This window comes from Caretta caretta, chromosome 6 (genome assembly GCF_965140235.1).
Source record: "Caretta caretta isolate rCarCar2 chromosome 6, rCarCar1.hap1, whole genome shotgun sequence".
NCBI lineage: Eukaryota > Metazoa > Chordata > Testudines > Cheloniidae > Caretta > Caretta caretta.
The window spans coordinates 65354520-65380684 of record NC_134211.1 but is presented as its reverse complement, the minus strand read 5'-3'; the positions used below and the strand labels follow the sequence as shown (position 1 = coordinate 65380684).

At 40.8% G+C, this 26165-nt stretch overlaps 1 protein-coding gene across 5 annotated transcripts in view; it reads right to left on the bottom strand.

Annotated features, from left to right (window-relative positions):
- SIPA1L1 (signal induced proliferation associated 1 like 1) overlaps positions 1–26165 on the bottom strand; it is a 389217-nt gene that overhangs the window by 54651 nt on the left and 308401 nt on the right. For all 5 annotated transcript variants that reach the window (XM_048852811.2, XM_048852810.2, XM_048852815.2 and 2 more), the window contains 4 exons: positions 23579–23736; positions 19458–20034; positions 18017–18291; positions 6616–6894 (listed from right to left, as the gene is read on the bottom strand). In XM_048852811.2, the coding sequence (XP_048708768.1) occupies positions 6616–6894; positions 18017–18291; positions 19458–20034; positions 23579–23736 (1289 nt within the window). The remainder of the gene's footprint in view (positions 1–6615; positions 6895–18016; positions 18292–19457; positions 20035–23578; positions 23737–26165) is intronic.

Below are 26165 nucleotides of genomic sequence, written 5' to 3'. Positions count from 1 at the left end.
GCTCACCATAAGGGACTTATCTGGGCTATGGTGCATACTCCCTGAACTATTCAATGGAGTAAGACTACTGGATGTCAGGGAGCCACAGGTGAAGTCTACCTTGTATCTGGGAAGCAATGAGTCAGAAGTACAGGCTGTCCAGAGAATGGATAGTTCACTGAAACTGATTACAAAGCTCCCTGCTTGCTGGGTCCAGTGGACCTGGGGGATGGAAACAAAGATTTTGAGCTGGGCTACCTGGTGGACAACACAGCTGTGGCCTAAAAGTTGTAACCAGGCTACCATGAAGAGCATAGCAAAAACACTCAACCTCAAATATCATCACTGTTGAAAATAATCATTGATTAGTTTTATGCTAATAACTATTTTCAAGCATAAATTATAGTTGTGTGTGTTTATGTAGTGGTAGGGGATAAGAATGAAGAATATTTCATGATGATTGACTGAATTAACAGTGCCACAGAACGTAGGGGTTGTATGAAATAGAGTTTCACTGGGCTGAAAAATAAGCCGTATACCTTACGAAAAATGAGTCAGTGTCTCAGCTCAGGCCCTAGTGGATAAGTGCCTGTATTAGAAAAACACGAAAACAGCTGGCAATAATTGGCACCCTTCGTGGTACCCAGAAGCCAAGAACTGTTACTGAACTACCATCTCAGCCTTAGAGGCAGTCCCTCCAGGTCACACTTATATATGTTCATAGGACAATATGGGAAAACTATGTTTTATTTATACAGTGGAAGAATAATTTGCTTCAGTTTCCAGGACTGTTAATCCAGCACCTTTCACCATAACTAGATTCGCTAAAGAACAATCTCTGATATGGCAAATGTCAACTGGAAACTCACTTGAACTCACATACAGGTTTTCAGTCTCAAAAGCAACAAGATTCAACAGCATAAAGGTACCACTCAGTTTAGTCCCATTAGTTGATCACTCAAAAAAAAAAAAAGGTAAGAAAAATACTTATTTTCTTCTAAGCTGTTTTTTAAGTTAAGCCCTGGAAATATTTAGTGTCTTCCAGATGTTAACATAGTATCAGCAATAAAACTGTGACCTATTAAATTCAATATTGTGTCAGGTCCAATGTAAGCCAAAAATTTTACAGTGCTTCTCTGTTTCATCCTTAAACTCCACATGGTTGGAATGGAGATGATGATGGTATTAGATTACTTTATTTCTGCTGAATGGTTGTTAATACTGCTACATAAGCTTGTCCCACAAATCATCTCAAGTGCATAGCTCAAAGGGCCACCTGGATCAATTTATTATGTGCAAGTTTCACAGCTGCAGCATCCCTTAAAACACAAACCATGAACTGAAGTCAGAATACAATCCTCCTGGCTATCCCTTAGCCTTTTAGACTTTTCATTTCAAAATAGCATTTTTGCTTCAAGATTTATTTTTTTTAAAGAAGGTTGAACACCTAAAAACAAAATGAAAAAAAAAATCATTTCAAGTCAAAGTGTTTTGTTTGACCCAAAACAAAACTGTTGTCATTTGAACTGAACCACATTTTTTCAAATTGGCCCCGAACGGCCGGTGTGGGGACGTGAAGAAAGGAGCAAAATTGCTCAGCTCTACTCCTAATTTCCAGTTAAAACAGTCACTCTTATTTCTCCTCTCCGCAGCCATCAACTCCCTCCTCCCATACCCAATGCCATCATTAAAAACAAACAGAGGAGAAAAACACCCTGAACATAAAACTACAAAAAATAAAAAGATGGCAATCAATTTAGAGCAAAAAGTTCTGAAAAATAACAAAGCCAGGTAAATTTCTGACCGGACAAGCAGCAGCAGTTACTGAGCAACTGAAGAAACTGTCAATGATATTCCAGCTCTACCTCCATGGAACTTTAACCTCAAACTATCCAACGAAAACACTCCAGAACCACCATTTTTCTCAATAGCCAGTCCAGAAAAAGTGTCAACCACTTTGGAAAACTTGCAGGCTTTCTGTTACTGTGTTTGTTTTCTTAAGTAGAAAACCAGAAACGCAAAAACCTTCTAAGGGAAGTACACAGAAATGGCATCCATCACTTCTGAACACCAAACTATCTACAAAACTTGTTAGCTTATTTCACCCAAACCCACCAAATAAAAGAGATTTATCTATAGCACTAACACCACACACTAACCAACAAAAAGCAAAGGGCTAGGTGCTGGCTCTGGCTGCTGCCATTTAGTGATAGATCAGCCACGGTCAAAGAAACCATAAAGCCAGTGTATTCTTGCTGCTTAAAGGTTTGTCCAGAAACGTAGGGCTGGCGTAGCAAGCAGAGAGGATGTGGCTGGTCACAGGCAGAAAGGTCTGGCCTGCCTAACACTCCATCAATCCCTGACTGCTTCAGGCAATGGGCAGCTGGCACAAGTTAGAGCAGCCCTGAAACTCTTAACTCTGGAAGACTGGGTCTACAGCAACCTAAACAATGTTTGTTAGTGGGCAACTTGAATCTCTACATTCACAGTCTGGAGGTTGGAGGCAAGGGGAAACAAAGGATTATCTGCCCATTTCTGGAGTATGTCCCAAAGGTGGGTGGAACTCTGTGGCACAATCGTTGTTATTTATATTTGTATTATGCAGTAGCGCCTGGGCATCTCAGTCATGAACCAGGACTCCATTGTGCTACAGGTTGCACAAATACAGAACAAAGACAGTCCCTGCCCCAAAGACAAGGAAGCAATGAGACAATACTGGTCAGCATGTTGTCCCGATTTTTTGTAGGCCTCAGAGCAAAGTAGAGATCTGGAGAGAAAGTAGAGGATGTTGAAGGAGAATAATGAGTTAGGCTTGGGATACACTTAAAACATATTCTAGAATAGCTATGTTGGTGAGGAGTGTGGAAAAAAACACCCCGGCGAAATATTGACTAACCCTCAGTGTAGCTATAGCTATGCTGACACAGAAAAGTGCTTCTGTTGGTGTAGCTAACATCCTTCTGGTTGTATATGCTGCAACACAAGGGGGCTATGCCAGCATAGGCTCAGTAGCATAGACATAGACTTAGTTTTGCAGATATTTACAGGGAGCTTTTCCTAAGCATGGGAGAAAGCACAAATCAATCCTAGCTTTAACTCTTCAACAGAATTCCCTCCACCTCTGATGATCACTTTCAGGTTTATAAGTTAAATATATTTCAGTTAGGTCAGTATTTGACTAGGAAACTGAAAAAAAAATCAAGTTTCTGCTTAAAGTGGTGTTGATGTAGATAGCTGGTAAATTTCTTCACTGAATTAGTATGAACCAGAGCTTAAGGGTCCACTGTTGTGCTGGGAGCTGCCCTCTTTTATATGTTATGTACAATCAAAGCTCTGATCACTCTTTGCACTGGTCTACACTTTAAAAGCATTCTGGAATAACTGTCTGCTAGGAGTGTGATTGTTTGCTGACATAGTTATGGCAGTAAAAGCCCTAGCCTAGGTGTAGTTATACCAGTATAAAGGTGCCTTACACCAGTATAGCTTATTTTTTCCTAGAACCAGAAGATGATGTAGTGGTATAAGCACGTTTATACTGATATAACAGCATCCACACAAGGGAGATTTGGCTGATTTGCCAACACACTTAAAGTGGCAAACCTTTGAAGTCTAGTCAACCCTTTGTCATCTTTGGGTTGATTCTCCTTCTTTTACACTTCAGTTTTTGCCATATTCAAGTTTGTATGTAGGCAGAATAATTACAATCTGAATTTAATTTAAACTAGAAAAATTGTTCTTCACATTCCCTTCTAAAGACACGTGTAAGTTGCTGGGGCAGAATGTAAACATTACAGAGAAAGAAATTTTTTGCAGGCGACTGTCACTTTAAAAAAAAAAAGGATATTATTTTCATTATATTAGGTGACAATTTTAAAATTAATGTTTGAATGGATCCAGTCTCTCATCACAATTAATGGATAGTTATACAGTATGTATTATATGAATATCAGACTTCATTTATCCTTCATGTCAAAACATTTGTGATGTAGGATCCTTTTTTAGTTTATTACAAAAGTACACAAAATCTTTATGCAAACAGACAATATGTAAGCAGTTCTACTATCTATTAATGACCCTACTACTTCAGCACTGGATAGCTAATATCAAGAAAGATTCTTTTCTGTAGACTTAATTGATAACAGCTCTCTAAATCCAAGGGGGCTCCCATCAACCTCAAATATCAATAGTTACAACTAAATTTTTACAACTAAATCTCCATTCTGACTTCAGAAGGGAAAAAAAGGATGAAACGGCTTTATATTCCAGTTAACTGTTGCTTCTCTTTGCCATCTTACACTCTAGTGAACAGAGAACTACTACAAGGTCTTTCCTCTTTGAAACCACGTACCTCTAATGTTTCTAATAGTGCAAAGTAGAGACCAACAAAGTGAACTGGAGTACAGTTGATTCAGTGGGCACTAGAAAAACTGCAAGGATCATGCACAGAATGTGCAAGGAGTGTCCTTAATTAGGCATTGTCAGTGTTAAAACTTGACTACATGTTCCTTGCCTGTCTTGCACCATCCATGTGTGATCTCTTCACTTTTGGAAGTATGGGAGTCAATGGTGAAAATTCAAAGCAGACAAAGTATTTCTTCGCTAACTATAAAAATCTCATCTCTGTAGGCATTAGGACCTTTACATTAAAATAAATAAACAAATAAAAGCACTGACACATTTGGATTTTATTTACTAAAAGTACAAAGAATTACGCAACTTAAGAGAAAGAAAAATGATGTGACAATGTATGAGCCTATTAAGATAAAGAAATAAATACTTTTGTGATGTTAACGGAACACTGAAATATTAACTGGAAACAAGTGAACATTAAACAGCTGCTGTTTTACATAAAACTAGATCCTGCCCACAAAATTAAACTCTTTAGCAAACTCTGAGCAAGGAGAGAAGGCAACCTCCCCCCCCCCCCCCACACACAAAAACCTTAGATAACAGGTATTTAGAGTTGAACAGACATAATATTAACCTTTTTTAAAAAAATGCTTTAGAAAACGTTAGATTTTAAGGAGAGGGGGACAAAAAAAGGTTAAAATGGTTTGGAAACCAAGCAATCTCAAACTCATGGTTTCACATTTACAATACAAACACTGAACGGTGTGGAAATGTAATTTCTGTTTTGTAAAGTCTCCACCAAACACTGTGTGTCTTGCCATTATGATTATAATTTGAAATCCTGCAGTATAGGAGTGGGCAAACATCATTCCATGCTGCTCTGAAAACACAGGCCAAGGTTCCCTTCAACATTACTATGCAGGTATATCCTGTGGATTAAACATAACTGAGCATACAATCCAAACAGACAGGTCAGAGGTAAGATAACTTTATGTCAAATGTCAAACTGACTTCTATGGCCTTCTGTATACAAGACAACTTTAGAAAAAAATTCCCATCAGTGCTAACATTGGTAAATCAATAGGAAACTGTGTAGACAAGGCTCAAGAAGCTTCTGGCTTTTTATGTTAAGACCAATTTAACTGTCGGTGTTAAAAACACTGGTGCTACCATGGAACCACTGGTAATACAAGCAAGTTCTTTCCTAAAATTCTCAACTGCACATTTTCCTTATGAGGCAAAATACAAATCGACAATTTGAGCAAAATGATTATTTTAATTTTGTTTTTTAAAAGGGTGTAAATGCAATATAAAAATCACTGACTGAGAAAGAAATGAAAGTATAGTCTATCAACACCTTAGGAGTCATCATCATTTGTCAACTGCTGGGCTGGGCCACACTTGAGCTTCCAATCTTATCACTATAGTTTTTCTCCCTTGGCTATGATGCCTCTTAATTTCTCTCTCCTTCAATTTTTGGCTACATGAATGAATGCTTTAATGAATTAATTCACCATACCATGTATTTAAAAAGAGTTCTGTAATTTATAGCATGTATTGTCCACTTCTTTGTATTTTCCAGATGTGTAAATCATTATTCAGACATGGTCTACATACACGACATGTAAGGTCGTCTACAAAAACATACTTCGCCCACCACCCTGCCCACCGCCCATCCCTGTGTAAGTCTAGTGATACTAACAGATTTACTGAGATAATCAAAACAAAGTCACTACATTTCAGTACTATCATCCACATCTCCCATTCTTAAAGTGATGGAAATATTGTGACATGATGGTGCTGAGTAGAAATTTAAACTTTAAGCTACCTGTTCTCTGGCTCTGAAGTTAAATGACTTCTCCATCATATCAGGGAAATTTGCCTCCCTCACCTCTCTATATTGTGGCATGAATTTTATCATTAGCTAAATATATTACCTCATGCTATTTCTCAGCTGTATCTGACTTCCACAATGCTACAAAATGTGGATCCAGAATTGGAACATCCAAAAGTCCAGGTGTGTTTGGGTCCAGGATTTCAGTTCTGGTCCCACCAAATTTAAAAAGCAATACATCAATTTCAAAATATGCCATAACAAAACAGATTCCAACAATGCAATACCATCTCATTTTGCAAATAGCAGTAATAAGTTATTCCATTCTGGTCCATGTTTTTAGTTATTTGCAAGATATACTGAATAAAATATTTGAAAATACATGTAATGTGTTTTGTTTTGGAAAAAATTCTGAAAAGTGTTGAAAATTAGTTTGTGAACAGCATACATACCGCCGGCTCTCCAATGGACGTCCATCACTAGAGATGCTGCGGGGAATGTTGGCTGCTCGCTCTTGGGGCGGCATTTTCCCTTCTCCTTTCCCTGAACCAATCCTAGAGGTTCCTGGACTTTGTATCTGGGACGGTACCTGTGACATATGAGGCCCCTGCCCCTTGTTCGCATTTCGTTGCCATTTGTTATTGTTTCTGAAGGGGAATTTGAACTCATATGGAACTCCTTCATTCACTTTGTATTCCATCACTGGCATGCGACAGGTTTCTGAACAACTCCTGGAAGAAAGAAAATGAATACACAGGTAAGATATTTGTTCATACCAAAGAAAGAAAAATAAGTATTGCCTAGAATTACATTGATAAGTGCTGGCAAATGGAACAATTAAACAGAAGGTTTTAATCCTATTTAATACATCAGTGGTTCCCAAACTTGTTCCACCGCTTGTGCAGGGAAAGCCCCTGGCGGGCCGCGCCGGTTTGTTTACCTGCCACTTCTGCAGGTTCGGCCGATCGCGGATCCCAGCAGCCGCGGTTCGCTGCTCCAGGCCAATGGGAGCTGCTGGAAGCGGCAGCCAGTACATCCCTTTCCCTCCACAAGCGGCGGAACAAGTTTGGGAACCACTGTAATACATGTCTTTTCTGTTGCCTTAACTTTTGTTGCAGCAGGCTTATAAACAATACTAAAACATAGACAGTCAGTAAGACAAACCCAGAGAAACATGGAATAGATTAGATGAGCTAATATAGTAGATCTATCTCTATCTTCTACAATTCAATGATAAGGAGTCTGATCGATGGGATTTTATTTGCAATGAGCCCAACTCTAAAACCCGATCCAAAAAAGGGAAAATTCAGATTGAGCTGCTTCTAGTTTTTTATACAGTCAACAGAGTGTATAAGTTCTATACATTTGCTCAGAGATCACCCCTCAAAGCATCCAAAAGCATAGGTTGTCCATTGTTGCACCTCACTTCAACTCCAACTTGAAGGCCAGGTCAGACAGTTACAGTTACCTTTAAATCTTGAATTTTGAGTTCAATATGTCACTCTTTCTAGTAATGGTTCCCAATGTTTTCTAGTAACTATCAATTTACCAAATAAAGAATATGGATGTACCAGTGAGTGACTCAAAGTTCCATTCAACTGGATGTGCTTTAATCCAGTGGTTCTCAACCTTTTTGAGCTCAGGACACATTTGTAAACTTTGATGACCTGTCCTAACACAGTAAATAGCTTGAGTTACAAACAAAAATCTGGCTTACTAAATATTTCTTAGCCACTATAAACACATTAACATAGTCAATACTAAATACTCCTGAGGGAATTCTGTACCAAAAAATTAAAAATTCTGCAAATTCTGCACATTTTGTCAAAATAATACAACATAATCATGCCGTTTTCAATGATTTTGGTAATTTATTTCAAAATACCTTTCAGCAAGTATGTCTAACAATACAAGCAACAAAAAAGATTCAAAAAATGTTTTTTTGACAAACTGATTCCTTACTAGGCATATTAACATATCTATATGGCTCCACAGCAAGCGAGCGGGACAGAGTCTCACAGACACACTTGCCCAGCCCTACCCCGCCTCGGATCCAGATGTGAAGCAAGCAGGCGCAACCCGGCAGGATCCAAGTGTGGAGGGGCTTAGTGGCGGGGGGGGGGGGGGGGGGAATCCAGATGTGGAATGAGAGGGTTGTGTGTGGAGCAATCAGGGTGCGGGTGGCTCAGCTGGGAGTGGGATGTGGATACACGGGCTTGTTTGGGGATTCTGGGTGTAGGGAGAATGGGACTCTGTTGGGGGGTCCAAGTGAAGGTGGTTGGGGCTCAGATACAGGGGGTGGGGCTTGGTGGGTGGTCTGGATGCAGGGGGAGTCTGAGTGTATATGAGGGGGTCAGGATGCATGGGGGTTGGGAAGACAGGCTGGGGAGTGATGAGGTTCCCGGAGATGGGTCTGATTCTGCCCCGGGAGTGGCCAGTGCAGGGGAAGAGGAAGTGTCTCTCCCACCCACCCAGTTGGAACTAGCAGCTGGAGCCCAGTGCATGCTAGGAGCCATTGGCTGGGGTGTCTATAGCGCTGGGGCATCTATAGCGCTGCCCACCCCTGAGCACACCACGATAGTGAGTGAGAACCAGAAAGAGAGAGCTCAGCGCTTCCTCCCAATGCGGTGATTTGTGACTACCCTGGCTGCTCCTAATGCCCAAACCAGACATGCCCCCCCCCACCCCCACACACCGCTGCTAGGGAGGGGTGTGTGAATCAATTTTTCCCAGGGAAAGAGTAAAATCTACAAGGGGAATTAATTCTGTGCTTGCACAGTGGCACAGACTTCCCCTAAGAGTAACTAAACAACACTGTGCATACCATAGTGGCATCTCCTGTCCCACGAGGCTGGCTGAGGATGGCTCCTTCTCTAGGCACTGAGACCTCCAGGGTCACAGCGCACTTACTCAAATTTGGCCCAGTCTGACCCATATCCTCATGACAAAAGTGCAGCTGGGCCAAACCTGAGCTGTGACCCCATACTCCAGGGCATGATGCCTGGAGCTGGGAGCAGAGCCCCACAAGACTAGATCCACAGAAGCCAGCTCTAACAGGGTGAATGCGGGATGGGCTTTGCAACTCCCTGAGGTTCCATCCCCCCCCCACCCCCTTGGAGATGGGCTCCAATCTCTGCAGGGACTAAATTTCCCCCATGATCCTTTGTGACACATTCTGGCAACCCATGGGTTGAGAAATCCTGCTTTAACCCACAATGGTGATTATGAGACTGGAAGTGGAGGTTATTTACCTGTAACAGGAGGTTCTTCAAGATGTGTGGTCCCAAAGTGTATTGCATATGTAGGTGCACATGTGCACCTTGCGCCTGAGTCCAGAAGAGTTTCTTAGCAGTGTTTGTTGACCTGCATGTGCGTAGTGAGTTTCCGCGTGCCCCCAGCCAAGGGTACAACAGGTAGTATGGGGCCAACACGACTCCAACCTCCCTCTAACCATTTTGGAATCCAGTCTGAAGCAGAGGTGATGGAGTGTGGGTAGTGGAATACAGATAGGGACCACACATCTCAAAGAACCTCCAGTTACAGATAAGTAACCTCCTCCTCTTTTTCCTCTTCTTCAAGTGATGGTCCCTATGTGTATTCGATATGTGGGTGACTCGCAAACAGTGATCAGTGTGGAGGTGGGTGAGAGGATCCCAATGGAAGTGTGGTCTGCGGTATGGCGGGGCCCCAGGCAGCATCTATAGCCGTCACTTATGCGATGGCGTAGTGTCTCGTGAACATGTGGATGGAGCACCATGTTGCTGCGTAACAGATGTCTTGCCAGGAGACGTCTGCTAGTGAGGCCAATGAGTCACACTTGCATAGCGTGCGCTGTGACTATCAGACGGGTATGTTGGATTGTTTGTAGCATGCGCAGATGCTCCCTGACACCCGTTTGGAGATTTGTTGGGATGACAGGGCTTGATCCTTGACCATTCAATGACAACTACCAATAGCTTTGGTGATGTGTGAAAGGATAGGATACTGTGTAGGTAGAATGCCAGTGCACGGCGGACGTCAAGGAAGTGTCAGCTGGGGAGGCGTGCAGTTTGGAGCAGAAAACTGGCAGGTGGATGCACTCCACCACTTTTGGGAGGAATTTTAGGTGCAGCTCTAAGGACATCTTGTCCTTGTGGAATATCGTGGGTGGGAGGGTCTGCCATTGTGGATGCTCGTTCACTGACCTGTCTGGCTGAGGTAATGGCGACCAAGAATGTCACTTTCTTTGAGAGGTGGGAGAGGGACCATGTTGCCAGCGGCTCAAAGGGAGCTTTGTGAGGATGGAGAGAACAAGATTAATGTCCCATGGGGCGAGGGCTTCAGTACTCCCTGAATCGCTGAGCTGGTGTATATATACACACACCAAGGGACAGTAGTGTGGCTTTGGAGTTTTGCAGAGAGTGGAGGGATCTGTCTGTTTTTTTGTGGAACAACTTGTTCTCATCAAAGGTAAGGTCCTCAATTGTACTTTGGACCTCCATGGGAAAGTCAGATGATTGTAGCCATGAGTCCCAGTACATATAACTATCTCGGTCACTAGAGCGCGAGAGGACACGTCGGCTGCATCCACAGAGGTCTGGAGGCCCACTTGGGCAACCAGATGCCCTTTGTTTACCAGCCCCTGGAATTGCTACTGATGCGCCGGTGGCAGCTTGTCCTTGAACTCTGCTGGTTTGTTGTTGTTAAAATCATACTTGGCTAGCAGAGCCTAGTAGTTAGCAATGCAGAACTGCAGCCCTGCCAAAGAATATACCTTCATGCCCAGCAGGTCCATCCACGCTACTCTGTCTGAAGGGTAGACTTCTGAGGGTGCTGGAGTGCCTGCTCTGCTGCTGCATGGACAACCAGGGAGCTGGTTGTGTAAAAAAATCCAGTCCTTTGGCAGACACAAAATATCTCCTCTCCGCCCTCTTAAGTGTGGGGGCACAGGAGGCGGGGATGTGTCACATTGCCCCGCTGGTTGAAGGACGGCCTCGTTAATGGGTAAAGCTACCCAAAAGGGCCCCTTGGTTTGGAGGATGCCGAGAAGTTGATGTTGTGGGTCCTGATCCTCCTCGGACCGGGTACCCAGGTCTGCCACTACCCTATAGAGCAAGTCCTGATATTTATGGGGGTTGTATGGCAGAGAGAGCGGAAGCAGAATAAGCGCCTCATCAGGCAATGGGGATGCAGCAGCAGGGATCAGAGGGGCTGGCAGTACTGGTTCAATGTCTGCCTCCTCCTCATAAACAGCACTGATGGGCAAGTGGGGTACAGCCAATAGGATACCTGAGATGATGCCTGGTGTTTGTGGTAGGGATCCCAGTATGGCCAAAAAGAAGGGCCCCTCAGGTATGGTGACCTCACAGGTAGTGATTCCAGGCCTCCGTTACCGGACCATATACCGAGGAGCAAGGCAGTCTGGGCTGTTAGTCTAGACTCTGGTGTTACATCAGGGAGAACAAGGGTTCCGTCTCCGAGAACTCCTCGGATTCTGACAACTGTTCTGGCAAAGAGGGAATCGTCGGTACTGGGGGGTTGCGGTGTCGCAATTGGACAGGCTTCTCGGGCAGCAGCAGAAGAGGTTCATCCTCTGGAGTAGAGATGTCATAGGTGAGAGAACCAGACAGGAGTTGTGGGTAGGGTAGGTTCAGCCCCTCTGCCAACAGGAAAGGCTCAGAGTGTACAGGAGTCCACAGTGTTCCCATGGAGATGCCAGAGGGGTCTGGTTGCATCTGCTGAGCCAGCCTGTCTGGGAGGCACAGAGGTACCAGCAGATCAGGCAGCACATACCAGTGGGCATTCTGAATGCCTGGGTTCCAAGGTTGCTGTTAGCAGCATCGGATCCTGTTTGCACCTGGTCTTACCCTCCACATGGGGAAACATGGGCACTGGTCTGGCTGGATCCGCGTGCGACATCTCACCAGACCTGGTCCCACTTGGGGAGGAAACGCTGCACTTGGGAGCAGTCCATGGCGGGGATCTGCTCTTATGCCCATGAGAGTGTTTTTCACACTCGTGCAGGGTCTTGTCATTGGCCTTCAGTACCATTGATTCTGGGGCATGCAAGGTGCTCAGAGGAGCGCTCACTGCCAATAATGGCTGCTGTACAGGGGGTCTCCCAGTCCCTGATCTGAATGTGCCCTCGGTCTCAGGGCTTCCTCCATAAAGTATTTATGGAGGTAGAGTTCTCGAGCTTCTTGGGCTCTGGGCGGGAAAGACTTGCAGATGGAGCAGCAAGTTTCAAAAAGTGTGAGGCACCACTGGTGCTTGTCTCTCACAGAGAATGAGCGTGGGCAAGAAAAGCAGTTTTTAAAACCTGGATTCCAGGGCACACTCCCTGGTGGGGAGATGGTCCCCAAATGGGGAAAGAAACTACACTAATTGTAATAATTTATCTAACTACCCTAGAAAAGACAGTATACAGCTATATATACCAAATCAGAAGTAAGTCATTCTTTTAGAAAAACTAAGAGCACAAAGGAACTGGGGTTCCGACACAAGCCATGCGGCACTGAAAGGGAACTGGAGAGGCACTACCTATTATATCCTCAGCTGGGAGCAAGAGGAGACACACTATGCAAGTGCGGGTCAATGGATACAAACACTTCCGGACTCAGGCACATGGCACACATGTGCACCCATTTGTGGAATTCACATTGGGACCATCATTTGAAGAAGAATCTGGAGCTACCAAAACAGCACTGCAGGTTAGAGAACAAACAAAAGAATACGAATTGGACAGCAGAAGTGCACTGGGACCAGCAGAGGCTTGGACAGAACAGGAAGACTAATGCACCAGTCACTAAAGCCTTCAAGTTCAGCGGTTCAGACCACTGCTTTATACCCTCCCTTCCACCAGTAGATGCAAAATATTACTACAGTCCCAGAGCAAAATATTAATATACACATGAAGAGAATGTCAATTAATGGTCTATTTAAAACTTATATAGTGGGTTAATTTACACTTTAAATGAGGCAGGGCCTGAACAAGGAACTGAGCAGCCACATGAACCAGGAATTCCTCCTTAACCAACAAAAGGCTTTTTATTTGTTGCTTTCACTGAATGATAGAAAGCAAAGAAACCCTCAAAAAAGATTGAGTCTTCTGTAGATATTAAAACATACCTATTAAAAGTAAACATAAAAGTGATCATCAGAAATTCTTCAAACATAAGGCCTCCCACAGGATCATGCAGTCAGCTGCACCAACTGGGATATGACTTTTTTTTTTTAAAATGAAGCTTAATCAGAGTTTGATTAACCTTATCTGTTCACTGGATATTGACCATTTTAAGGTTAAAAACTCTGCAAGGAATACATTCAACATGTTTACCCTGTGAATGAAAAGAAAAATTCCACATGCTAGATTTTGTCTAGGACACAAGAAAAATATAAATTTGAGATTCCTAGTACAGCTAATTTTGAGATAATGCTTTACAAACCAAAAAGGTAATACTAACCCAAAATGAATTACATTTTTAAAAAAGTTTTATACCTTTGACATACATTGGATAATCAACCCCACTTTCCCTAAAAGTTCAATGCTTGCTAGAGACCACAAATACCAAATCTGAGGCTAAAGGGATTTATATGTTATTTTTTAGGAATTTGTGGTTTTGGGAAAGTGTCAAAATTGGGCTAAGAAATGAAAGTGGGCTACAACTTCAAAGTCACTACGAAGTCTACAAAGTAACTACTGCAACTCCATAATCATTCTAAAACCAGGTTATGGAAGAAAACAAAATAACTACAGATCAAGTTTGCAGATGACACAAAGACTGGGGGACTGGTAAATAACGAAAAAGACAAATCACTGATACTGAGTAATCTGGATCACTTTGCAAACTGGGCAGAAGCAAACAATATGCGTTTTAATATGAATAAATGTAAAACCATACATCTAGGAAGAATGAATTTAGACCATACTTTCAGAATGGGGGACTCTATTCTGGGGGAAGACTCAGAAAAAGACTTGGGGGTCATGGTGGATAATCATCGGAACGTGAACTCCCAGTGTGATTGGCCCAAAGGGCTAATGAGATCCTTGGACGTATAAATAGAAGAATCTCAAGTAGGAATAGAGAGGTTGTATCATCCCTGTATTTGGCACTGGCGTAACTGCTACAGGAATATTGTGTCCAGTTCTGGTGTCAACAGTTCAAGAAGGATGTTAATAAATTGGAGAGGATTCAGAGAAGAGCCACAAGAACATTTAAAGAATTGGAAAACATGACATAGTGAAAGACTGAAGAAGCTCAATCTATTTAGTTTAAGAAAGAGAAGGATAAGGGGTGATTTGAGGGGTGAGTTTATAAGTACCTACATAGGGAACAGAAATTTGATAATAGAGGATTCTTCAGTCTAGCAGACAAGGCGTAATAAGATCCAAAGGCAGACAGACTAGAAATAGGGCACATATTTTTTAACAGAGTGTCATTAACCATTGGAACACCTTATCATGGGTTGTCATAGCTCTACATCACTAGACATTTTTAAAATCAAGACCAGCTGTTTTTCCTAAAACAGTTGCTCTAGTTCAAACAGAAATTAAGGGAAGTCCTATTGATGGTGTTATACAAGAGGCTTGACTAGATGATCACAAAGGTCTCTTCTGGCCTTATAATCTATGAAAGCAACAGGTCTCTCCTACTTAACTTTAGGTGCTTCTCTCTAATTTGGCCACTAGAAGCCTTTGGGATAAACAGCATTATCATATAGTAAATGAAGTTCTTCGAGATGTGCGGCCAGTATCTGTATTCTACTGTGTGCGCGCACTTCATGTGCCTGAGACCAAAAGATTCTTGCCAGCAGGGCACATGTGCAGAGCAATTGACACATCTCCTAATGCTGTGAACTGAGGCTATAAGGGGCAGTGCAGAATAAGTGCTTCTCCAGTTCCTTCTCCACTGTGAAGCAAGGAAAAGATCTGAGGCAGAAGGAAAAGAGGGTAGTGGAACACAGATAGGGACAACACATCTCAAAGAACTCCAGTTACTATAAGATAAGTAACTTCTTTCTTCTTCCAGGGATGGTCCCTATCTGTATTCACTGTGAGTGACTGACAAGCAGTATTCACAAGAGGAGATAGGTGCGAGAATGCTGCTGATATAAATGATCACAGAACTGCTGCTCCATAGGACGTGTCTGCTGTGGAGGCTTGTATTATAGCATATCTCATGGAGGTATGAATGGAACTCCATTTAGCCCCTTTGCATATATCATCGAGTGACACTTATTGAAGTGAGGCTACTGAAGATGCCTGTGTTCTGTAGAGGCCTCTTATTTGTTCTGCTAGGGAAAGGAATAGTTTAGGTGACATTTTGATAGATTTTGTTCTTTGCAGATAAAACACTAATGTTCCATGCATGTCCAGGGAATGGAGTCTCTTATCCTCACTGCTTGTATGAAGCTTTGGAAAAAATACAGGTAAGTGTACTGTCTCATTTATGCGAAAGTCCGGGATTACTTTAGGAGTGAATTTTGGGTGCAATTGCAACAAGACCTTATCCTTATGGAACACTGAATACAGTGGATCGCCCATCAGGGCACCAAGTCAGAGACTAACAAATTTATCTGAGCATAAGCTTCTGTGAGCTACAGCTGATGAAGTGATCCTTTATTGCTCTAACCTAGGCTACCTCCTCTAATGAGGGCTGAGCTCTTAGACTGGTTGTTGTCTTGCCCTGACTGAGGGCCTGGTCTTATAGACTTTTGCTGCCCTGCCCTGATGACAGGCCAGAGCCCCTAACTGCTGGCTACCCGCCCTGACTGAGAGCTGGGGCTCATAGACCCTTTGCTGCTCTGTTATAACTGCAGGCCAGAGCCCCTAACAGTTGGTGCCTCGCCCTGCCTGAGGGCCCGGGTTCACATAGACTCGTTATTGCTCAGCCCAGCTCAAGTGGCCTGAGCTTTAAAGACAGCTAATTCACCCCTAACTGACTGCCGTTCTAAGGGTGAGACTGCGACGAGGCGTGGTCTCCCTCAGAGGTAGAACAGCAGGGATGGCCACACACTTTTACATTTGCATATTTAAGTTATAAACTCTTTGAGATAGGGATGACTTACTATATGTTTGTACAGCACATAGAAGAATGGGTCCCCTTCAAATAGGGCCTTTAGATATTACTGTAATACAAATCATAAATTATCTCCTGGATTATGCAGAAAAGGAAATTTGACTTTGGAAAATTTATTGCTAAAAATAAATTGCTTTGTGCAAAGATTTAACTTTAGTCTTTAATGATATATTTATTATTCAATATTTACGAAAATTTACAAATGTAAAAATGTATAAATCATTATGAATTTTTTGGATGCAGTAGGCAGGACGAGGAATTGGCATTTGGGAGTTTATAACTGAGTAATAAGCTACTTATGATCTTTGCCCCAACACAATAACAAAACCACTGTCACGAGGGTGAGTATTTTGAAAAATACTGTTATAGCTCTTCCTGCTGTGATTGTGGCCAGACTGAAGCTAAGCCTACTTTTAGCTGTGCTTAATTTAATTCAGCCAAGATATTTGAAATAAGTGGGATCTGTGCTAGAATTTTACGTTCTAACTTTTTTGCCATGATTGCAGCTGGACTTTTCATTTGCTGATCTGGCCAGATACTGTACAAAAGCATTTCAAATAGCTCACAAGAATTATCTTGTGCCACTTCTCATTTCAACCTCTGACATGCATTCAATTTTGTACTGACACTTTAGGGACAGTTGTAGCACCTGTTCTTTCCCCTTCATTTGATTCTCATTCACAAAATGGGCTCCCCTGGTTGTTCTTATGGCAATTCTAAAAGATTAAAAACAAAAGTGGGCTTTTTACAATTAGGACTCCTATCTAACTTGCAGGTGGTCTCCTTTGTTATAATGATGATCACATCTCAAAATAATAATAATGTCACAAATCACTGTAACACAGTACCTCCTCAAAAAGATCATTTGCACATTTGATTCTTGTACTTGGTTTTCTTCTAACCAAATTTAAGCACAAACTTGAGCTGACAAAGTGGACAAGTTCAGCCTACATAGCTACCTTCTCTCATATTTAAATACTGTTTATGAGGAATTAATACATGGTATTTGAGAGATGGGAAGCCGTGATATGACTGAATAGAGAAGCAATAAAAATGATAAACAGATTGGGAAAACAGAGCTCCAAGAAAAGATGAAGGAAATTGGGAATGTTCAGTTTAGCAAGAAAACCACCAGATAAAAGTTTATCCATGATCAAATGCTACATTTAAAAACTATAAAAGCAATAAAAAAGTTGACAGCCTGCCTGGAACTCAGCAAGGGTTGAGAGTGCTGTGGAGGCAGCAAGCTCAGCCACTGAGGAGACAGTCTCAATCTGCAGCAAGTTCCCTGACCAATACATACACAGGTAGATTGACTGGCTCTAGTCACATGTAGCCTTGCTTGGCTGGAAGGGGAATGGAACATCTGGCATTGGGGAAAAGGATTCATAGGAATTAAAAGTTCTCTGTGAATGAGAGGAAAATTAACTAGTATTTTGATGCATCATAAATGTACACTTGTCAGTTCAGAGATGTGTGATCTGCACAAGGTGTTTGTGGGAGTTTGAAGGATACTTTGAGAGTATTATGATTTTTACTAAACTACTGTACACGTAATAGATATTTTGTGGAGCTGAAGTGTAAATTTAGACAGCGTGCCCCCTTTTGCAACTTGTTTCAGTTGACAATATGGGATGCTGTAACATAATTCTTTAATAATCTTTATACAGGCCGGAATTTATTCCAATGTCAAAGTACCAAGGGGGAAAAGTTCTGCATTTTTAAAACAAAATAAATTTCTTGCCCAAAGGTAGCTCTAGATGGCATTAACTCTCATTCTGTCACCTCACAATACCTGCGTGGAGTGCAGTCCTCGTGTGGAGGAATGATGACAACCTTCACAGTTACTGATGTTCTCAGCAGGTCAATCATTTGTTCATGGCTTAGAGTGGCTACAGCCACTTTGCAGATCTCCACTAGCCGGCTGCCCTGTCGTAATCCTGCCTGCCAAGCATAGCCATAGGGCTCAACGTCTGCCACAATGCCTTCATAGTTCACATGGAAACCAAGCTGACCCAGTCCATTCCTACGTAAAGTCATCTCCGTGGTCTCACAGCCCTTTGTCACAAACTGAGAATTGAAATGAAGAGGAAAGAGTGATTAGTGTAATGAATTATAATCTGAGAGGGCTATAATTCTGGGTTTTACAGCCACAGTCCAAGATGGGGTATGGAGAAAGGGAACAGAAGTACTTTGTCTCAAGAAAAGTCCCCACTGATATATACAATACCAGTTCAAACAAGTCCCTTTATTCAAGCTGGATATTTAAGATAGCAGCTGATTGCACAGAATTAACTAGTGGTATTGTAGTTCTGCCTTAAAATTCCACTTATTTCATAGGAACATTAAAGGAATGTGGCAGTGCACAACAGGTAAGTGTGGAGGACTTACACAAGCACCTGTATTTCATATTTAAAATTTGACATTTTTACTAGGTCTGTGGATATTTCACAAAACTACCATTTCTCCATTATTCAGTACTATAGTTTGATGGCGTGCAACTATCCAATTTAGTGGAACTGAAACCTTCTGCCACTGTCTTAACTGGCACCAGGGTGACTACACGTTCTAAATGCTTGAACCAATGGCATGTGTGTCTCCTTCCCTCTTGTTCATTCTACAATTGTTATTTTTAATGTAGTGGAGAACACAGCTGCTACAAATACGTCTTTCCTTCATGACACAGTATTATGTGGACAAATAGTGAAGATGGACAGACATTTTCTAGATAAACAATAACAATACAATGAATTGTTTATTTTACTTTATTACTATTATTTGTATTGAGACAGCATCTAGAGGCCTCAATCTAGATTGGGGCCTGATTTGCTAGGCACTGTTCAGACACATAGTAAGGCAACTTCTACTCAAACTTTATTTGAGACTAAATATAACATGGATATGACAGAGTAAAGAGGAAACAAGAGAAATAGATAAGATCATTTGACTAGACAGGCATTTACTGTACAACTTGATGGTTCCTGAAGGTACCAAATTTTTTCTCATTCTTTTTAAACGACATCAGCTACTCCTGACTGATGCAAAACAACCAACAATGGCTGGCTACTTTCTGGTAGATGTCAAAGTAGAGGTGTGTGTGTGTGTGTGGGGAGGAATAGAGAGAGAAAACAGGAAATGGCCTTGTGGAATTAATTAATTAACAAACAGCAATTGTAAGCATTGTAATTCATTTGTTACAAAGACCAAATATTAATTTAGAAAAAAAAAATTCTAACCTCCAGCCTTTTCACGACCTCTTTGATATCATCAGAGTTGTTGATAAAGCTCTCCACAGAAACACATTCACCCCTGTCATAGAAGAGTTTGATGCTTGTGTCCGTTGAAGTCCACCCTATCACATCTCTGCAGGAACAATTGAACACCACACTCTTTGTATCCTGCTCAATGAGAACTACAAACTCATTAGATACACCCAGGAGACAGTCTATTTCCATACCCTTGCAATAGTCCTTTGCATGGACACTCCACACAATGGCACCAGAACTATGGAGCTCTGCTCCTGGATAAGGTTTGGACTTTTCCTTCTTTTTTGAAGCAAGTGAAATGAAGGGGAACTTGCCAGATGGGTCAATGGGTGTATTGGTGACATTCTTTTCTGCTAGATCTTTCAAGTACTCTTGGCGTGTCCTGGTGGCCATGGCACGGAACTTCTCGGATTTATGAGCAGCATTCTCTGCATTAATCACTTTGGCCAGTAAGAAGTCCCTGAACACATTTGATTTAGGAAAGGTAACACCTTTTGGGATTGGTGGTCCAAAGGATGGAACATCTCTGGATCTTGTCACAGCAACACTAGAAGAAATACAGAAATGAAGAAGTGATGTGTCAACATTTTAATTTCTCCTTAGCGGTTTATGGAATCTACAGAACCCACAGATATGCCCTTCTCAGGCCACCCTCTGATTTTCACACAGACCTACACTGGCAAAAGAAAGGGTTGCTTGATTCACCAGAGGCACAAAGTATCTGCAGTTAACATGCAGACAATTATTTTTTTACTTTGCTAGTTTCTCAAAGTTTTCTATAATGTATACATCGGAGAAGGGGATAGAGGAGAGAGGTAAATAATCACTCACTCTTCTTAATGCTCTCAATTGCCCTGCTAAAAAAAATAATCTAATAACTAAATGCTTCGTTACATATAATGTGCAAAATTTTCACAATACCCCACATTGGAAACCCACACAAAACTCTGTATTTGCATGTTTACGTCAGGTACAATTACATGCAAAAACAATGTTTATACTAACTTGAGAATGTGGCCAATATAATATATTGTAATATATGTTAATAATAACACAATTAAAATGTTAATAGCCAAGTATTTTGGTAAGTCCCATATATTCAATTTTTTGTAAATCAATGCTGCTGGGGGCATATATTAATATATTACATTCTCTGAGTTGTACATGACTCACCTATGAGGTGAAGAGGAACAATTCTGGCTCCTGTACTTATTCTTTAATATTTATACTATGGCAACATCTATGATTGACCATATTAATTAAGACCGATAATTAATTCATTCTAAACCATTCTTGGTTTTATTTTTAGCAAAACTAACACTCTTTTGATGTTTTCATTTAGATACACTAACTCAAATTTTCTTATTTGTGTATGAATAAAAATGTGGGTATATAATCTATATGCACAAACACCATGATTGTATGCACAATTTAAAAAACATTGGTCTGTTTTCTTTAAGGTCAGCACTGCTCTGTGTCAGTTGGAAAAAGCTGTCTTCTTAACCAGTCATTCAGGATAGGTGAACTGCTTGGACCAAATCTGACTACTCTAAACTCCTGCTCAATTTACCCCTTGAACAGAAATGTTACTTTTGTATGGTTTATAAAGACCTCTCCTCCCAGAAGAGGGGGAAGGAAGCAGGGGGAGGATGGGATGCATGCTCTTCTCTTATGGTCAGTTAAAGGCGGTTTATAGAGCTGTTTTACATCAACAGAGAAGCACAAAGCAGCTATGGTGTATATCCCAGATTCCCCTTCCCTGCTGTTTCCTGCATTCCCATTCCACAACCCCAAGTTTCCCCCCCACCTTTCCACCCCCTATGTTAATCTGTGCACTGCGCACACATCCACCGGTTTCACTCTCGTGTCTTCCCTCTCACCCCTGCGTTCGGTACCTCTTGTGCAACAAGTAGCTTTTTCAGAAAAAACATTTAGGATTAACGGTTATGTCTGGCATTATTCATAACTGAAAGTTTGTCCTTAACAGAGAGTAGTGCATAAAACATCCTTCAGAGAAATTCACCAGGCTTTGTCCTCATTCAAAATGGCAACAACCACACAGTATTTTTTATAGGACTCAGGTCACAAGTTGCTCTCAGTTTAGGTGACCTTCTTAAAATGACCATAGTATCCTGTTGGTCCCAATGGGAATGAACTCAAGCTGCCCTCAGGGAAGACAGTGCATCCCTGTTCTGTCAAAAGGCAAACAGGAACTGGAGAATGCGGGTGGTGACTAAATTTACTGAAAGCAGCTTGATGTTTCAATCCCATTGAGAATAAGAGGTGACAACCATTTTTGAGAATTTTTCTGAAGGAGGGCATTATTCTTCAGCTTCTGCTGAAGGAGAAACTCCAGAATTATAACAGAAAACAAAAATCAATCATTAATCCCAAAAGTTTCATTTTGGAAACTAGTCAATGCACCAGAGATTCACATCTCTGCCAACAATGCTGAGCTGAAATAATCTGTTACCAAAAAAAGACCTGTTAAATTTCTTAAAGGACCCATTTTAAATTAAATTTAACCTTAAACAGATTAAGGGATTTACTTGAGAATTCTCAGAAAATTAATTTGGTGTCCAAAAAGAAAGGGCTGTAACTTTGGTGAGGATACAGTGTATTCTTCATACATAACAAAATGACTGAACTCAACTTTAATTTAGCCACAGAGATGCAACCAGTGCAACCATGAAAACAAAAATAACCCCACTGCTATGTATTTGAAACCCTTCTTCCCTCTTGCCTCCACCCCTGCTTCTCTCTTCCCTTGTCACAATGTGTCTCTACTGAGATTTCAAATTCTTCAAGGTGGGGACCATGTCTTCCCAATAAGAATTTAATTTAATAATCAGCATCTGTGAACAGTTTGAGACTACACCAAATGGCACAAGCTGAAGAGGGCTTCAGATCCAGAATCCTGAATGCTGACTGATTTATGAGGAAATAATTATTTATGGGCAGTTCTGTATTTTAATCTGTACAAGCACTCAGAGCATAGCATGGGTGCCCATAGAAAATTTTATACATTTGAAATTAGATAATGGTTTGCATTATAGACAGAAAATTTCTGGTACTGTGAAACTGTTCCAAATAATCCAGTGGAGAAAAAGTCAAACTTATTCTGAGAGATTTCCTATAAAAACTTTTCAGAACTGAATTGTATAAATATGGATCAAGTATTTGTAGTGGAAAACCCATCAATGAAGAATTTTAAGCCCATGAAAGGTACATGAAACACACAAAGGTCCTGATCCTGCAAGTTACCATGCTTGGGAAGACTCCTGTATCTATGTAGAGGTATCACTGAAACCAAGTGGTCTGCTTACTTTTTAATCTGCAAACTACATTTCTGTACAGAAGCCAACTGTGTAATAAAAATACGGTTTCAGACAGAAAATGTAACTCTCAGTTTCTTCTTTCTGCAGATCTGGCCACACTTCTTCAATGGCTTCAATGAAGTGGTAGCATGAACTCAGATTCCTGAGTCTTTTCCACAAAAACCAGCAAACCCATTATGAGTTCTCAACAAAAATCTGTATTTTTACTAGACTACAAATATTAAGAATACTATCAAATGATACCAAAAGTTTTCTTTCTACATATAAATTAGTTACCTAATCTTAGAAAATTGAGCATAAAATCCACTTTCAATACAAAAATTTAATGAGCACAAATAGATTAAACATCGATTGATCCAGTGCTAATTCAATTAATCTGGAAGCCTCATAAATTTCTCAAAAGGGTAACAGCCTAATTTCAAAACTGCACCACAGTTTTTAAACCCCATGATTAAAAATATAAGGATCCCAGAACTCAGTATCCAATCAGTAACAAAATAAATCCTTATTTTACATGTTCAAATGCACCTATTTAGGCACTATTTTTAGCAACTTGTTTCCTGAAAATGTCTATGTGCCCACTAGTACCCATTCTCATTTGAAAGCTAGAGAACATTATTAACATCACAAAATCCAGAAAACTGTTTCCTTAAAGGAAGCAATAAAGTGTATTCCATTTAAGAATGCAAAAAAGGTGCTAAGCCTCAGCATATGTCAATATTTCCTTTTTGCTGTTAACCTGATAATAGCTACCTGTAACAGATGTTGTCAGTGCAAGGGTTGTGCACTCTTACAATGACAAAGACATGCTGGAAGTGAGAACGAATGTTCTTTGGGCTGAATGGCTGTGCTCCAGTTTCCTGGAAAACAATCGTCACAATATCGTTTCCAATATGCCGTTTTCTCAGGAGCTAAAAAAAATTAAAAAGATGACAATGGAAATCTCAGAGAATAGGTTAAAATGCATCAATCTTTTCATAATTTTTTCATTTCTCCTGCAATTATATTTTTAAATATCATGACTAATTATGGGGTATTTTTGTGTAAGCCACGCAGCTATTGCCATCGTTTTATTCTACAAGTCAATGCAGACATTAATACACAAAATATCTGAGGACTTAAATGAGGAACTTGCCAACGTCTAACATATTAGACAAAATGCTAGCATCTTGCATTTTCTGTTTCCATAACAACAGTTTTAATTCTATTTTAAACACAAAGAAAGGACTATGTATGGGGAAGATTTTAAGTGATTCTAAAAAGCAAATGAATTGTAATGCAAGGCATGTTATGGTTTAGTTTGTCTACTTTGTGTGTGTGTGAGTTCCAACATTATCAGCTGGTAATATTTAGAAGTTGAACAACACTCAATATATAATTATTACAAATTTGAGGTAGCTTAATATTTCTGGTTTAAACTGGTTGACAGTGTACATTAATGTATTTTTCAAAGATGTTATTTTCTTTAAACCCAACACTACAGTCTAAAAATATTATTCTTCTGCAAAAATAACTGCAACAAAAACTTTTTATTACACACAAAAGAGCACAAGATCCTAATGCAATTCTGCAATAAACACTCAAACTGGGCATAATAGGATGAAAACAAAAATGCTGGTTAGCAGACAAAAGTAAACAAAAATTCATACTAACTGTGATCTTGTAATAATATAAAACGTTTCAGGTTTTATTTGTAAATTAATATACCAACTTCCTTCATCACAGAAAAGCAGCCACTTCTGGACTGAAAAGAAGTTGTTTTACAGTACACAGCAACATTACAGAATGCTTTAGGAAAGGAAGAGACTATTAAATTTATTCAACTGAAAATGTATAGGTAGGGGGAATTTATGTAGATAGAATGTGATTATCTGAGTTTGAAATTGGCCAGGTTACTTGAGTTGACATCTCTGCTCTTATAAAAGATGCCAAGGGTGCTATAAGACCTTGATTTTATGTTTCAAACACAGGACAGAACCTCAAACAATACAGCACTCCTCTTTCCCACCCCCACAACTACCATGACAGGCACTGATTTAATTCTGTCTCTGAGGAGAAAATGACAACTACTGCATGGCCAAAATAGCTTTCTGCAAACACTTATATATATTTTTGTCCTTTAAGATCTCTCTTCAGAGAACTGAACCAGTCCATCTCTGTTTAGCTTGTAAGATCCTATATCACTGCTAAGGTGCGATTAGATGGTTAAGAGGACAAAAAAAGTATCTCGTGACTGGGAACTGAGATTATTTCCTCTATAGATCAACACCCCTGGGTACACCTATGGACTCCATATCCAGGGGTTCTCAAGCTTTTTCTTTTTGAGCTCCCCCCCGCCAACATGCTATAAAAATTCCCTGGCCCACCTGTTCCACAACTGTTTTTCTGCATATAAAAGCCAAGGAACGTTAGGGGGTAGTAAGCAGGGCAATTCCCCAGGCCTCATACCACAGGGGGGCCAGCAAAGTTAAGTTGCTCAGGCTTCGGCTTCAGCCCTGGGTGGCGGGGCTCGAGGCCTCAGGCTTCAGCCCCATGTCCTGCTTGACAGCCCCCCTGAAACCTGCTTGCAGCCCTGGACCCCTGGTTGAGAACTACTTATCAGAACCCTCTGGGAAACTTTGGCTGTTGGGGCCACTCATGTGTTCCCTCGTGATATTGAATTTTTGGAACTAAGGGCATATTAAAAACTGCAGCTATGTCCCTGAGCTCCTATCACTGATTAATAGCCAGGACCGTAGACTGTGGAGAGCGTGCCATGTGGGTCTGTGCAGGCAATCATCTCAGAGAACTTCAGTCACTCACAATTAATGTAAGTGTTTTTTTTCTTCAAGTATTGCTTGAACAGGTGCACTCTCTTGGAAGGATTTCAGTGGACTGAAGGAAGGGATAATGGAACCTAAGCTCACCATTCTGAACTTTGAACAAATTCAGTTGAAGGCTAAAATTCTTGAATCTAGAATGAACAGAAATCCCCCTGGTCTTTGGGATAACAGCACCAGCTTCCACTTTTGGTAATTATTGTATGAATATATACATTACAGCTACCTAAAATTCCCCCTGAACTTTAAATAATTTTTCATATCTTATTATAAATTGTTGTATAGTGCTGCTGTCCAATCTTAATGGCAGTCATGTTTCTTATTAGAAGCTGCTGAATTTGAGCGCTTCAAGTAGTAATATTTATTTACTGTATAGAGCACTAGAATCTTTTCTTATTTTATATATCGTTATTAATATTATTGTACTGTGTTCTCTCTTCTTGAAAATGTCAGATAATAACTAATACTAAAATATATTGAAAATACATTTTTTCACAGGACTGTTCTTTCTACCTATTAAG